At 38.0% G+C, this 16,529-nt stretch overlaps 2 protein-coding genes across 3 annotated transcripts in view; one reads left to right on the top strand and one right to left on the bottom strand.

Moving 5' to 3' along the window:
- Window positions 1–2,914: 2,914 nt before the first annotated feature.
- LOC110381395 (BLOC-1-related complex subunit 5) overlaps window positions 2,915–16,529 on the bottom strand; it is a 69,553-nt gene continuing 55,938 nt past the window's right edge. Inside the window, exons 1-9 of one of the 2 annotated variants that reach the window (XM_064042545.1) lie at window positions 11,922–11,950; window positions 11,129–11,240; window positions 10,111–10,214; window positions 9,686–9,799; window positions 9,248–9,414; window positions 7,599–7,674; window positions 6,954–7,066; window positions 5,668–5,802; window positions 3,946–4,990 (exon numbers count right to left, since the gene is read on the bottom strand). In XM_064042545.1, coding sequence (XP_063898615.1) covers window positions 4,910–4,990; window positions 5,668–5,802; window positions 6,954–7,066; window positions 7,599–7,674; window positions 9,248–9,414; window positions 9,686–9,799; window positions 10,111–10,207 — 783 coding nt within the window. In that variant the 5' untranslated portion in view covers window positions 10,208–10,214; window positions 11,129–11,240; window positions 11,922–11,950 and the 3' untranslated portion in view covers window positions 3,946–4,909. Of the gene's footprint in view, window positions 4,991–5,667; window positions 5,803–6,953; window positions 7,067–7,598; window positions 7,675–9,247; window positions 9,415–9,685; window positions 9,800–10,110; window positions 10,215–11,128; window positions 11,241–11,921; window positions 11,951–16,529 lie in introns of those variants that run through there. The other variant, XM_064042546.1, reaches the window with a different exon arrangement.
- Window positions 13,119–15,493, top strand: LOC110381394 (ubiquitin-fold modifier-conjugating enzyme 1). The gene is made up of 4 exons (XM_021341711.3): window positions 13,119–13,363; window positions 13,852–13,983; window positions 14,733–14,900; window positions 15,335–15,493. Exons 1-4 carry the CDS (start codon window positions 13,241–13,243, stop codon window positions 15,419–15,421), a joined length of 510 nt encoding a protein of 169 aa, XP_021197386.1. The 5' UTR covers window positions 13,119–13,240; the 3' UTR covers window positions 15,422–15,493.

The following is a 16,529-nucleotide window of genomic DNA, read 5'->3' on the forward strand; positions in this document are numbered from 1 at the left end:
TCGTAACTGAGAACTAACATGAGTTACTAGACGTTTCCTCCTCGCAATGTCACCCTCGTCCTTGGTTGCGAAAACCATGAAATGTCAGGTGTTTTATGAGAGAAAAACCATCTTTAAAGTCGTCGTTATAAGGCTGAAGAGTTTTTTTTGTTGTTGTTTGAATTAGCTAAGGAATTATTGTGATTTGTAAAATTCTTTCAGTGTTACATAGCTTGAGAGAGGCTACTTTTGATCCGCGTGTGTGAAGTGATAGAAGCTATAGTATCTAGATAATTTATTTCGATGGCCTTTGACCTACTTTGACCTACTTTGGCCTACTTAAAAAAAAAAAAAAAAAAAGTAATCTCATCTCCAATCCAATTTTTCTAAAACTACATAGGTGCCTGACAGTTTAGAATCAAGGTCAGTTTCATTTGCTTTCTATAGAAAATAAAGTGTTATAACACTTATAGTTATAGGCACGAATCTTGAGCTCTGACCTACATCTGCGCAGAAGTCATTTATTAGCAAAGAACAAATCCCGAGTGACGGCTATGACGCGATGCCCTGCGGGCCAATCACCGCTTTAGCCCGCCCCCGCACCTCACTTCATACCACAAAAGGGACCCAATAAATTACTTCTGCGCAGGTGAAGGTCAGAGCTCAAGATTCGTGCCGATAACTTAGCCAGAGTCACTGGGACATAGTGTAAGGTACACTGAACCAACCCAACTCAACAGTAAAAGATTTTTCAAATCAGTTCAGTAACTTCTTCAGCCTTTAACAAACAAACAAAACAACTGTTTCTCATAAGTTTAGATCACTAAAGAGATAATATAAGTACCTACGTACTTGCAATAGGTAGGTACTGAAAATTATGGGCGGGTATTGTGACGCACGACAAAGGCTCAGAAAAACTTGTTTGTATACGTACCTACGTAATTCATTATTGTTGTAAACATATTATGAGAATTCTGAATGCATTTTTTTGTCTTATTACTCATATGCCTTTTACTCAAATAAGATGGGGTCGGCTTAAAGTTCAACTGTCTGCAGCTTAGTACGAATGTTTTACTTGAAGAGACTGCCATCTGGTCAAATCAACCCAGTTAGATATTTTTATGTAAGTATATATCTCATTAGATAATTCCTATCACATATATGTACTTCATGATATTCTATGGTGAATTGTAAAAAAAATAACCTAATCCAACCAGTGGTTTGGCCACAGGAATCATTTTTCTTTTTCATTATTTACAACATCATGTGTAAAGCAGAGATAAAGTTAGGAGTATTAAATGTTTTGACCAGTTGACAGCTGTCAGTTTCCAAGGCGAGAATTTCCTTTGTTTGTAATGACTGACTTTTATATGGTGTTCTAATTTTCGCACATTTTTATTTTATTGACTTTGTTTTTTATTATTATTTTTTGTGCTAATCGATATATATTAACCAGTATATTACCGTATTCAATTTAATGTGATTAGGTACGACACACTATATATACTACCTGATATGAAAAGGAGGATTTTTTTGTTAGTACCCTATTTCAAAAATTCTTTCTCTTTTGGATAGCTAGACCATCCCGAAGTGACATAGGCTCTATATTATCCCTGTGCAGGAAGTTGTTTCTATGTCATGACACTTGGTATGTACATAATTCATTAAAATTTAGCTTATAAAATACTAGCTGTTCGCCACGGTTCGACCAAAGTAAAATCTATACTAATATTATAAAGCTGAAGAGTTTGTTTGTTTGAACGCGCTAATCTCAGGAACTACTGGCCTGATTTGAAAATTTCTTTCAGTGTTAGATAGCCCATTTATCGAGGAAGGCTATAGGCTATAGGCTTTTTATCCGGGTTCGTGCCGTGGTTCCTACGGGATGCGGGTGAAACCGCTGACAGAAGCTAGTACTTAATAAAAACTATAATTTGGTACTTGAATATTGGATGAAAAGCAACTAATGTTTATTTTTTCTAGCTCTAGTAAATCGATTCAGCGTAGTTTTCGCATGAAATAGCGACTTTCCATAGTTACTTTCGCATTTTTAATATAACTAAGTAAATATATTTTTTTGTTTTTACAAGGAGAGATTTTTATCATAATCTATTATAAATATCTACATACAAATATGAAAATTTATATAAAATCATGATAGTATATAAATGGTCTAATATATAAAAAAAAACTAAGTAAAGATTTAACGTGATGATGAAATAAATAATAGTTGGTTAACAAAGCATGCTTATTGTTATTACATTACATAAATGAACGAAAACAATTTTTCTTAGCTATTTTTGGCACAAATCGCGCAATAGTAAAATTAAGTGCGTGCTCAATCAGGGTTTGACCTCTGACCTGCGAACTTGTACTGTAGACTGCACATCAGTGGTAACTGTCATGCACCTTAACTCAATAGTAATAAGTACGATTTTCCTATAAAACTGTTACCACTGACCTGAAGTTGACTGTAAGTCGAGGTCGCCTTGCTAGCATTGTAATAGATCTGCATAATTATCATTTGCAATATTTTATTTTTCTACACTAGATATCTGCCCGCGGCTTAACCCGCGTATAGTTCGATTATATCGCGTTTCCAAGAGAATTCTTCAAAAGTCCGGGATAAAAACTATCCTACGTTCTTTTTCAAGGTCAACTCTATCTCTGTACCAAATTTTATTAAAATCAGTTCAGTGGTTTAGACGTGAAAGCGTAACAGACAGACAGACAGAGTTACTTTCACATTTATAATAATAGAAGGGATTAATTGCACTGTTACAATATCCCATCTTGTTTTAACAGGCCACAAAAAATCACACAGTAGAAAGGCGTTTGTGTGTACGTTTGAACTTTAAACTTGCAAACGGTTGCACCCATTTTGATGAAATTTGGTAGGCAATGGTTATCCTGATGTGGGAAGTAAATCCTTCAGGTGGGTGAAACTGCAGGAGAAAACCAGTAGTAACTTTAAAACAAAATATTGTAGTATAGTTACCGGCACGGATATTGAGCTCTCGGCGGAAGAGTGGGGATCGCTTTGCGCACTGTACACATAAGGCAATAAACCAATAAATCACTTCTGCGCAGGTGAAGGTCAGGGCTCAATATCCGTGCCGATAACTATAACTTCAGGCTTCATTTATGTAATATCTAGGGATCTAAAAATAAAACTTCATATCTGAATATAATCATTATTATATTACACAACAAATTAATCATACATCATATGCTATACAGGTAACTTATATAACTACTTAAAAACTAGATATAATTATAAGTTTTTATAATTATATCTAGTTTTTTTTACACAAAGCTACTTTGAGATCTAAGCCTTATAATGTATACCTACTATTTAAACAATATCGAATTCATTGGATTTAAGCGTAAGCATACAATTCTTATATCGAACTACACATTAACCTTAGTACCACAAACACTACTAAACGTCTGTTGAACAGTTGTCTAAAAAAATGACGTTGATACAAGGTCCGATTTGCAGCTAATTTCTTTTTAAACAAGTGTTCAACAGATGTTTAAGTGTTTGTAGTGAGGCCAAAAATATCTATTATCTATCTATACTAATATTATAAAGCTGAAGAGTTTGTTTGTTTGTTTGTTTGAACGCGCTAATCTCAGGAACTACTGGTCCGATTTGAAAATTTCTTTCAGTGTTAGATAGCCCATTTATCGAGGAAGGCTATAGGCTACTTTTTATCCCGGTACGGGAAGTAGTTCCCACGGGATGCGGGTGAAACCGCTGGCAGAAGCTAGTAATAAATATTATAGATTATGCTATGAGTAGGGTAAACTCGTTAGAGTTGGCCATAGTTTTATCTAGACATAATAAAAACAAGAAAAAGTGTTGTTACAATCAGTCTTTTATTCTTATCATAATTAACAGTTATTAGTCTTGTAAAAATCAACGACAAATATCTTTTTATAATTCAAAACATATTAAAAACAATTTCTAAAAAAAAATAGAATTGGCCATCTCTCCCGGGGTATCAGGGTAAGTTGGCCATAGCTATACGGGATAGATGACCAGTACTTGATTTCCCTTTTCCCTTTCCCTTGTCCTGAAATTCGGCTCCTTTAGCTTCTTTTTTCTTCTTCTGTCCACATTTGGAGCACATATCATCAAACTCGGTACAGTTTTCATGATGACCTGTCACAAATAAGACACTGGAGCCAATCTTCCACAAGACGAGTCTTATAATAATTTTCTCCGCATCCAGCGCAGTTATCTGCTTCGTTTTCTTTATCTTCTTCGTCAGATGTATCACACAATACTGGTTCACTGAGATCAGAACTGCTTTCGCTAATACGCCTTACAGCTTTCCGTTTTCTATTCTTATCGTTCTTTTCGTATCAGTCTTCTTATCTTTGGGTTTAACCATATTTTTTTTGTGAATCTTCACTCCAACAACCACGAGTGGCTATGGCTTTTCTCTCATAATTATTTGGCATATGTAACAAAACACAAAACGCATTAATATCCCTTCACATAACAAGAATAATATGGCCATCTCAACCTGAATTTATGTGGTCATCTCTCCTCTTTGTGCGGGTGAGATGGCCATATCAAATTTTTGATTTAATTAAACATTAGCAGGCGCCATTTTGAGGTTAGAATAGACGTTAACATTTGATAAACATAATAAACTAAGCAAACATTTAAAAAATGCAATAAAAAGTAGTACCACATGATAAAATATGACCACACTGTACAATTTTTGCAATACCCTGTAAAATAAAAGTTTATTTACTTACTTTTTAACATAAATACGCGCAGCAGCGTCGTCGCACTGTGTTCCCGAGCGTGGCTTGCGGTGTACTGACGGCATTGTAGAGCCATCTAGCTATGCATGCCAAAAATAATTCGATTGGCCATCTCTCCCGTATGGCCATCTCTAACGAGTTTACCCTATCATTCGGTGTTCCATACAAATGGTTCCAAGCGTTTTTCCTCGGGCAGCAAAAGGTTTAATTCTTCTATGTCTATAAGAGTCTGAAACACAAAAAAAAAATATGTATTTAGTCTTTTCTTCACGCCTGAACTACTGATCCGATTTGTGTGAAATTTGATACAGACATAGTTTGGAACTTGAGAAAGGACGTAGGAAGTTTTTAGAATCACAAATTTATTTACAGTGTTATACAGTGTTCAGTTCTTAGCTGTCGTATATAGTATAAGTCCTGTAAAGATAGTCTAAGGTGTTTTAAAATAAATAAATGTAAAAGTTCTTCTTCCCAGCAAAACACATAGGAAGTGGTGAAGGGCGGGCGTTTTGGGGGCTGTCTTTTGTAAAATTGACTTTCAAAAAGTGCTGATATTCAGCCCACTTTGAATAAATGACTTTTGGTTTTGGTTTAGATGTTACCTGGTGATATGTCGTGGTGGCCTAGTGGGTAAAGAACCAACCTCTCGATATATGAGGGCGTGGGTTCGATCCCGGTCAAGCAAGTACCAATGCATCTTCTAAGTTTGTATGTACTTTCTAAGTATATCTTAGACACCAATGGCTGATATAAAGGTGAAGGAAAACATCTTGAGGAAACCTGGACTATATAGTCTGAAATCACCAACCCGCATTGAGCAAGCGTGGTGATTAATGCTCAATCCTTCTCCGTGTGAGAGGAGGCCGCAGCCCAGCAGTGGGACGATATAAAGGCTGTAACAGATACCTGGTGTAGCAGCGAGTTGCATCGAGACAGCTGGTGGGACAGCTCGTGCACGCGCGCGAGACGTTCCGCGTGGCGAGCGTTAGCGCGTTGCTTCTCCACCATAGCAGCGTATAGGCGGGACACTTCTCCATCAGCCTACACACGATAACAACTCATATAAGGCTAGCCGCTGATTGCAACTTTTCGTCACCGTGACTTTTTGTCACTTACGGCCAGTTTCTTCATCAAAAGATAAAGTTAAAGTAATGTCTAAAGTAAAAGTAACGGTCAAATTCGTTTTTTCAAGGCTAAAGTGACAGCAAAATTTATAGAAAAATTTAATTTAACCGTTACTTTTACTTTAGACATTACTTTGACCTTTACTTTGGCTTTAACTTTTGATGAAGAAACTGGCTGTTAGTCAAGTGCAATGAAAACTATACTGAGTGCGCTCATTATGGTGACAAATAGTTGCAGCAGGCAATGCCAGTGACGTGACTGTCACTCGCCCGGTACATTACAATGGGAGTCCGCTCACTGGTGACTTTTTGTCACTCAGCCGGCATACAAAAATGAACGCGATTTGTCACCCAAGAACAGATTCAGTGAGCGCATCGTGGGTGACAGCAGGTGACAGCGACAAAGAGTTACAATCAGCGGCGGGCCTAAGGTGATCAGCCAGCTGCGCAGGACATGTTATAGTGCACGAGCATTAGCTTGGACACAGGTGCACTCACTATTCCTTCACTCTCATAGCGCGATGGGACGGCAATCCGACACCACCGAAGAGAGATCACAAGCAGGACCGACATTTACGTGCGGGTTTATCAATCACCAACTTCCAGGCTCCAGGCAGCTTTGTAAAAGTTTGTAAAACTCGGCCCAACACGGGAATCAAAAACGAGACCTCGTGCTTAGCAGCCGCGCTTGCGACAGCTAGACCAACGAGGCAGTAGGTCTACTAAATTAATAATGTGACAATTGGATAACAATTGAATCTCAATAGCAGTTATAACCTTAACGGGTATTCTAAATTCTACTACTAGCATAGACATTGGTTTGATATTATATTAACCTGCCATTTGGTCTATAGGGTAGTCTGCTCTACAATCGTAAATTCATTATTGGTTCACAGAATAGGATAAAAACATTTATTTAAAACAAAAAAAGGAGGAGGAAGGGGGGAGGAGGAGGAAGGAAGAGGTAAAGGAGGAGGAGGAGGAGGGAAAGGAGGAGGAGGTAAAGGAGGAGGAGGAGGAAGTAAAGGAGGAGGAGGAAGACGAGGAGGAGGCGATGAATAATATTACCTCTTTAATTTTAGCAGCGAGTCCTATCTGTATGCCTGCGAGCGGATGTGCGCAGGCCGCGAGGTGCGCCTGCAGGCGACTCGTCACCCGCACCCACGGCCGGTAGTCCAGACCTACACCAATCAATAAATAATGTCGGGACATCTTACACACACGGTCGGTTAGCCCCATGCTAAGTTATTAATTAACTTGTGTTATGGGTGCTAACACAACTGATGAACTACATATAGCTACATAAATATACATATTGTAACACCCAGACCACGGCCAACAAGCATGCTCATCACACAAATGTCGACTGAACCGAGAATCGAAACCCGGTCCTCAGGTTCAGCAAGTATATTTTGGACACCAATGACTGTGTTTCGGATGGCACGTTAAACTGTAGGTCCCTGCTGTCATTGAACATCCTTGGCAGTCGTTACGGGTAGTCAGAAGGCAGTAAGTCTGACACCAGTCTAACCAAGTCGTATTTGGTTGCCCGGGTAACTGGGTTGAGGGGGTCAGATAGGGCAGTCGCTCCTTGTGGCACACTGGTACTCAGCTGCATCCGGTTAGACTGGAATCCGACCCCAACATAGTTGGGAAAAGGCTCGGGAGATGATGGTGATGAAATTAGTAAGTCGAAAACTTTGAAACACTTACCCTCAAGTACCTCAGGGTCCCGGGCTCCGGGCAGGCCGAGTGTCCCTCGCATTATAGGCAGGAACGTCGGTATCTCCTGAATCATATATTTATATAAGAACCCTACAAAAATTTTAAAACTACGAATTTTTATTCTAGTTTGTAGACCTTTAGTTGTAACATAGGAAATAATTTTAAGTTTGTAAATCCTAAATATCCTAAATAATATTATAAATGTGAAAGTAACTCTGTCTGTCTGTGTCTATCTTTTCTTCACACCTAAACTACTGCACCGTTGTGAAATTCGGTACAGACATAGTTTGGAACTTGACAAAGGACAGGATGGTTTATATTACAAAAAATAAAATTTATTCCGGACATATAGCGCCTATTGGTCAAACCAAAAATCTGCCGGAAGTCACTATTCCACGCGAACGAAGTCGCGGGTAAAAGCTAGCATAGTAATAGTTTTAATATCTGTTGTAAATCATGTATTATATTTTTGATAACTTAAATGTTTGATCCAGTCGTTACTGGTAGTCAGAAGCCAGTAAGTCTGACACCAGTCTAACCAAGGGGTATTGGGTTGCCCGGGTAACTGGGTTGAGGAGATCAGATAGGCAGTCGCTCCTTGTAAAGCACTGGTTCTCCGCTGAATCTGGTTAGACTGGAAGCCGACTCCAACATAGTTGGGAACAGGACTCGGAAGATGATGATAATGATGTTTAAATTATAAAGAGGTTTGAATTGAAAAATTAAAAGTTTTGGCACATTTTTGACACAAACTTCATCGCGTGTCTTCACACTTTCATAAACGGATATTTACTTTGGTAAAGCAAAACCAAAACTGGAACCATTGAGACTTCAAATTACATACGTAGTTAAGTGCGGAATTTAAAGGTAGAAAAAGAATAAAGGCTCGAGCAGACCGGATGCGTATGCGTAACCACGCGCGTAGTCACGCGCGTAGTTACGGCGTAACCATGAGTTGTAATGTATGGAAATGTATGACACACCGCTTGCGTAACGACGCGCGTGTCTACGTTACGCAAGCGGTGTGGCCTGTCTCATACATTTCCATACATTACAACTCATGGTTACGCCGTAACTACGCGCGTGACTACGCGCGTGGTTACGCATACGCATCCGGTCTGCTCGAGCCTTAAGTTAGCAAACAAACAAAACCATGTTATCTCAGTTACAGAGGTTTATGCGTATAAAATTCACTTGGTGTCTCATTTATAGAGGTAACTGTCATGATAAAACAAAATTACGAATTCCAGTTAAAGAGGTTTGCTTCGTCCCACTAACAGAGGTAAATCAATGCCAAGGTGATGGGACCGCAGCATGAGTTCCAGTTATGGAGATATTTCACTTATCCAGGTCCCACTTAACCAAGTTTCACTGTATTTTAATCTCATCGGGAATTTTATTGTAGACTAGCCGTTTTCCCGCGGTTTCACCCGCGTCCCGTGGTAACTACTGCCCGTACCGGGATAAAATATAGCCTATATTACTCGTGGATAATGTAGCTTTCGAATGGTGAAAGGATTTTTAAAAACTGTCCAGTAGTTTTTGAGCCTACTCATTACAACCAAACAAACAAACAAACAAAGTTTTCCTCTTTATAATATTAGTATAGATTTTCAGGGCGACGCCAAAAATCCTACCTGTAACCTCTGTATATCTTCGTCGAGCATCTGGTCTGCGGGTTGTTTGACGACGACGATGTCTCGCGGCCGCCGCGCTCGTCGCGGCTGCAGGCTCAACTGGCGACGCTGAAGTATTGACTTCTTGTTATCATTGCGTTGGCCTTTAGCTGAAGCTTTCGGGGAGTCTGGAGTAGTCAAAGTAAATTTATTCGCGTTTGTGACGCATAAAAGTACAAAACAGAACAAGCAAAAACATGGTGACATGTGGAAACTATGAACAAATGAAAAACATAAATAAAAATAAGTCAATAATAAGCATGACAACTGAAAAAAAGTAATTAGTCCGTCTTTTAGATAACCGTAAAATAATGGACACGTATTACTTTATTTTCTCTCACAAACAAAAAACAACGAAGATAAAACACGATTTAATTATTAGTCTGTATAAATGATTACCTCCAATAGGGCGGTCCACAGTATAAGATATGTATGGAAGCTCTGAGTCGGAACATATGCTCGTGCCTGGTGAATTGTTACCACTGGCGGGCAGCTCACTAGCTCTCCCAGGATCTGTGTCAGGAAACAATAAATCTAAATATATACAAATTAATGCCACCTTTTATTTATTTATTTTATTTTATTCATTTTAAGAAGGCTAATAGGATGTGGTGAAGGGAGGGAGTTTTTGGGGCTGTTTCATGTAATTCTAACGTTCGAAAACTGCTGTGTTTCAGCCTACTTTGAAGAAAACGATTTTTTATTTTGATTCTTGAATTTATACTGAGAAGGTCAGATAAGCAGTCACTTTGTGTAAAACAATTTGACTGTCCCTATAACATTGTATTAAGTTGGCAAAAAGGCTAGACAGATGATGACAATACCTGTAATGCTTGGAACAGCAATCGTGTGTCCTCTACGAACTGGTGGAGCCCTCAGGGTTTGCTTCTTTTGAGGAACGGACGACTGCTCCGAACCCATTGTGAAGCTAGAATTAATGAGCATGAACTTATTATCTTTACTTATAATTGGTGGATGTAAGTATGACGTCTGACAGAGAGGAATGGAAGAAATAGAATGTTGCGCCGACCCCAAATGACTTGGGAACAGGGCAGGAAGATGATGATGATGATGGCTTTCAAGGCCAATTCTGACCATGGCGGCTGTTTATTAGGAGATCAGCCAACTGGCTGTGTACGGGTGCTCACTCAATATTCCTTTATTCTCACAGCCTGATGGGACGGCATGCAATACCATCGGAGAGGCACAGGACTGTTCCAATAATTAAAACTGGAATTCACAAGTTCGATTGGCGGCCTTATCGATTTCCTCCAGACAACCTTTGGTATTGATGGCATAAATAACTCTTTTTCCCTAACGTCCGCTAGCAATATTCCATCCGCGGATTTTCTTACTAGATTGGTACCTACATTAGCAGGGGGGTTATCTCTTGATATAATTTTGAAATTAGCCCCATAAAAGTCCTAAGACGACCCACTGACCAAAATTTCAATCTCTAGAGTAAAACAACAGACAGAAAGAATATTATTGAGAATTTCACCCGCATCCTGTGGAAACCTCTGCACGAACCCGGATAAAAAGTAGCCTATAGCCTTCCTCGATAAATGGGCTATCTAACAATTAAAGAATTTTTCAAATCGGACCAGTAGTTCCTGAGATTAGCGCGTTCAAACAAACAAACTCTTCAGCTTTATAATATTAGTAAAGAAAAGATGGTCGTATGTAAGACTTAACACTAATCGAAGCAGTAGTAAAGTAGGTACCTACGTGATTTAATATTCGAGCCATTAAATAACTGTAATCAGGGTGTTGAATACCGAGTTTGGTAAACAATAAATGAGAAATACTGGTTAGTAGTACTAAAAATAGTTAGAACCTTACCTGTCGCTTATCAACAACAAGTTATAACGAGGAAAACATACTCAGGCACAGCCCTGTTTATTGAAAATCTAAATTAGATTCTGTTTGATAATTTTATCAAAACGAATCGAACGAAAGACTCAAAGAGTAAAGTAATATATAGGGAAAAGAGAGCCCTCTTGCGTGATAATCATGCAAACCTATTTGTCAATGCGCCATCTCTCTCTAAATTGGCCCCGAACTACCTACATAGCTATAGCTATAAAAAAATATATGCATCATATTCATAACATTTTCTATTAGGGTAAATAGCACCATGTAACTATAACATTGGTTATCGTTATAGTTACATTATGCTACTTACCCTAATAGAAAATGTCATCGTTAATATAGTAAAAGGTCGAAGGAAAACAAATAATTATTATGTATTATTACTTTTTATACGCGTGTACGCAGAATGCAAAAACCGCCATATTGATATTTTGTTATGATCGATGATCGGTTTTGTTAAGTTACTTGGAATACTGACACCAGGTCTTTTTAGATTAAAATTGATATTTGTGCTTTTTCAAACCGTATTTAATTTATTCGCCTATTTTATCTTTTTTTTAAGTGTCTAATATTTTCCTCATACTTTTCTCTAATTAATATTGCATAAATAATTTTATATTGACAAACAAAAACGATTATAGTGTAGTGCCATCTGTTGGTGATTTAAAGTATCTTTTAGATAGTAAATAGTTTCCGGGCCAAATAAAAGGTGGCGACTCTTCATTCACTTAGCTGTCAAAATGTACGGAGTGTCTCCCCCCTGGAAAGACTGTTGGAAATCCCTCTGAGAAACTCCGAAATAAGCTTTTTTTTCAGTAACAAGTAACAAACCTAGGTTTTGAAGTTTCAATAAATTACAAAATGTAAATAATCTGTGGTAATAGTGATGTACGTGGTTCATAATAACTTGACTAATGCCGGAATCGAACTTCGCTATGCGTTATTTGTTATGCGCGTTATTCGGCTACATACGACGAAATGTGGAGGGTTCCTTCGTCTATATTTGCCCGCATAAGGCATACGCGCGAATAACAAAAACTCCTATCCGTCCACCTGTCGGTTTTTGGCAAACTTCAAAGGACACTAATAAGCACACCGGTAGACCGGTATGCGGCACCAAGTTTGGCACACCACCGGCACGAAGTGTGGATGCCGTGTTTGGCGTTCGCGAATAGAGCATAGTCGCATGACAAATAACTCATAGCGAAGTGTGGTTTAAATCCCAGAAAACAAAAAAGAAGACGAAATAATTATTGTCACTCCCAGTAGCTCAAACATTTACGTTTTAATTAAAAACAGTGAGCGAAACTGGAGGTCTATCGTATTGATGCTACAAACGTTTTAGTCGATTTTATTTTAGATGCAACTTCACTATTCGACACGGCCACGTCACTTTGACGTTAACCTGAGTTCTTGTTGTCACTACGCAATGTTACCAAGTTAAGGTTTTCTCCGTAATTTAGGGAAAACTGGCAATACGCGTATTATAATTTAGGCCCTTATCTCCGTATTCTGTTAATCCTGTGGTGGATACTTACACCATAACTGAAAAACATCTCTTTGCCGCTTCCTCTTCAAACGTCTCTGCTATAGTGGTGTCTGGCCCTATTATATTACTACTAACTTGAAAGAACTGATTACTGTACTTCAGAAGACCATCCATCTGCCTAGTCTTTTCCCATCTACATTAGGGTTAGCTTCCAGCCTAATCGAATGCTGTACTAATATTTTACATGGATTGACTGCCGATCTGACCTAAACATAATTACCTAGGTACATTGGCTAATTGGCAAAACTGGTTGTCAAACTACTATTTAATTATTTTTACAATAATTAACATTAAAAACTATTCTAGTAAAACATATATAGTATAACAGATAAACATATTTGTTTCAGGGAATAATTTAGCATGCTATATGGCAACTCTAGTTTGACAATTAGAAAAGTCGGCCAAGAATAAATTTATAAAAAAAAAAAATTAGAAAAGTCACAAAAACACGTCCACACGATTTGTAAATTGTGTTCTAATTCGTAACTTTCTAAAATAAAATAACATGAAATAGTAAATAAATATACTACAAAATGGTAGACGAAAGTACTCGAAAGACTTTGAGTAGCATACCGTTGCTACAAACGAAAGCTGGGCCAAGAGATAAAGAGCTATGGACCACAAGGCTTAAAGAGGAATATCAGGCTCTGATCAAGGTGAGAACAGTAAAAATACCTTCATAATTTTCATTCAAAATATGTTAACAGAACATATACTAAATATGTCAACTGTTGACGGCATGAATAAATAATTACTATGTAAATATTGGTAGAATGTTTTATACCTATTAGAATGGAAGAGGCGTGTAAGTATCTTTGCTTTGCACTGTTTAGGAAGTCTTAGGTGATTAGATTATTAACAGAAGTACATTAACTTTGAAGCCGAACAAGTTAACAATTTAATAACTTAAGTGTACCTTTGTAGTGTTCAGACTGGCTACTTTCTGGCATTATTTAATCAGCTATGAAAAAGTAGTAGGTAACTATTTGGAAAGTTTTATGTAACAGTTATACGTAACTCTTGATGCAAGACAAATTACTGCAATTCAAGTTACTTCATATTCTATATCGGCTAGTATGATATATGAGAACAGCCAAGGCCGATAGTCGGCTAGTAACTAACAAGAAGTTTTCTGGTATTTCAGTATGTACAGAACAACAAGGCTGCTGACAATGACTGGTTTCGCTTGGAATCAGACAAAACAGGAACCAAATGGTTTGGCAAATGTTGGTACGTCCATAACCTGCTTAAGTACGAGTTTGATTTAGAATTTGATGTAAGTATAAAATTATTATTTTGATCTGACATTTATTCAGAACTAGTGGCTCCATTCATCCTAATCCTAACTTATATTATAAATGTGAAAGTAACTCTGTCTGTCTTTTCTTCACGCCTAAACTACTGAACCGATTTGTGTGAAATTTGGTACAGACATAGGTTGGAACTTGAGAAAGGACATAGGATAGTTTTTATTACAAAAAAATTAAATTTATTCCGGACATATAGCGCCATCTATTGGTCAAACCAAAAATCTGCCGGAAGTCACTATTCCACGCGAACGAAGTTGCGGGCAAAAGCTAGTTACAAATAAAATCCATAATTTTGCGATAAATGAAGAACCGCTCAACCGATTTTGACTTCACATAGGTAGTTGAATTCAGCAGTGTATTTTGATCACAGATGTATCAATATCTTGTAGGTGTTTTTGCAAACATTTGCGTTTGATACTTACAAGTGTTTTGGACTTATCTATCACGCATTGCCAATTGTTATTTTGTTGATTGTTGTCACAGCCAATGGTCCAAAAGCCTCGACAAACACGTCATAAGGCACTCTTTAGGCGGCTGGATCAAGGGACTGATGCAGTAGGCTGTACTCCTTGATACGGCGCGTACTGTGAGGAGGTTTCCGTCTCTAGGACCCTTACGACCTTGGACCCTGTGCCGATATTGGTGGCCAACTATTTTTTAAAAATTTTTGCCGTTCAATATTTGAAAATGTATAAATCTATGAAATAAATTTCAGATTCCCATAACTTATCCCACTACAGCACCTGAGTTAGCTTTGCCAGGACTCGATGGAAAGACAGCTAAAATGTACCGTGGAGGCAAGATATGTTTAACGGATCACTTCAAGCCACTATGGGCACGGAATGTGCCAAAGTTTGGTATCGCACATGCTATGGCTTTAGGGGTAAGGAATATTTTTAAAACTACTTCCCAAAATCAGATAAAATAAACCTTATAAATAGGGGATAGTTTAGCTTGCTAATAGAGCAAGTTTTTAAAACTCATTTCGGTTGTTTCGGAGCCTATAGTACAACGGTACATGTTATAATCAAATAAAAAAATTATTCCTTTTGATGAATAGAAGTATATCATCACCTAGCTCTATTGTCGACGAAACGAATTAAATGCAATTGGAGTATCATCATCTGCCTAGCCTTCTCCCAACTATGTTGGGGTTGGCTTCCAGTCTAACCGGATGCAGCCGACAACCAGTGTACCACAAGGAGCGACTGCCTATCTCAGAATTTAGAGAATAAACTTAATGTTTCCTCTTTATTATATTTGTATAGATATGAACAAGTTTCATCATCATGCTTATGCTTTGTTTTTTGTCTTCAGCTTGGACCCTGGTTAGCAGTGGAAATTCCGGAACTTATAGAAAAAGGTGTCATATCGTACCAGGAAAAGACAGAAGAAGCTAAATGACACACATGAAAATAATTGAATTGTATATATTATCTGTTATCTATCATTAATAAAAGCTTAATATGTTTTTTATTGCTGTATCTTCTTTTCAAATGTACCTCACCTGCCCGTGGTGCACTCTGCTCTGCAACAGGACGCTCTGGTTACCGATGTCGTGATGGCCTAGTAGGTAAAGAACGAACCTCTCAAGTACGACTGCGTGTGTTCGATTCCAGGTCATGCAAGTACCAATGCAACTTTTCTAAGTCTTTTAAATGTACTTCCTAAGTATATATTGGACACCAATGACTGTGTTTCGGATGGCACGTTAAAGTGTAGGTCCTGGCTGTTAATGAACATCCTTGGCAGTCGTTACGGATGGTCATAGTTAGGAAAAGGCTCGGGAGATGATGCTCTGGTGGCCGACTGGTAGGCGATATATTACCTCGACACAGCACCCAAGTGAGATATAAAAATGCCATGCTCGGAGATGGGCAGTAGCATCTCCGAAGCTAACCATATTAAAACCATACAAAAAACCGGCCAAGTGCGAGTCGGAATCGCGCAAGAAGTGTTCCATACCATTATTTAGAAAATGAGCAAAAAAACACGTTTGTATGGGAGCCCCCAAAATATTATTTTATTCTAGTTTTCAGTAGGTATTTGTTTATATAGCGACAACAGAAATACATCATCTGTGAAAATTTCAACTCTATCACGGTTTATGAGATACAGCCTGGTGGTAGACGGACGGACAGAGGAGCGAAAACAATAGGGGCCCGTTTTACCCTTCGGGAACGAAACCCTAAAAAGATGGACATTTGACGATGTGACGACGAATTTTCCATCGAGAAATCAAATAAAGTTTTATAATGGTAGTTGGAGCTGTAGCCACCAACACATGCATACTCGTAAGTACTTATCCAACCTGTCAACCGTATGTTTTATATTATTATGTTGCAATATTTTATTGCTAAAAATAAATTGCCTTGGAAATAGTACCTATACAGTGGTGAAATAAAGTCATAATTTTTATAATCTTATTATACAGTCGACTCTCCAAGCTAAACATTGGTATTCCTTAAAAGGTATTATTGCATTATATTTTGTAAAAATATATAAGCCTAAG

The sequence above is a fragment of the Helicoverpa armigera genome, chromosome 29 (assembly GCF_030705265.1).
Source record: "Helicoverpa armigera isolate CAAS_96S chromosome 29, ASM3070526v1, whole genome shotgun sequence".
Taxonomy (NCBI): domain Eukaryota; kingdom Metazoa; phylum Arthropoda; class Insecta; order Lepidoptera; family Noctuidae; genus Helicoverpa; species Helicoverpa armigera.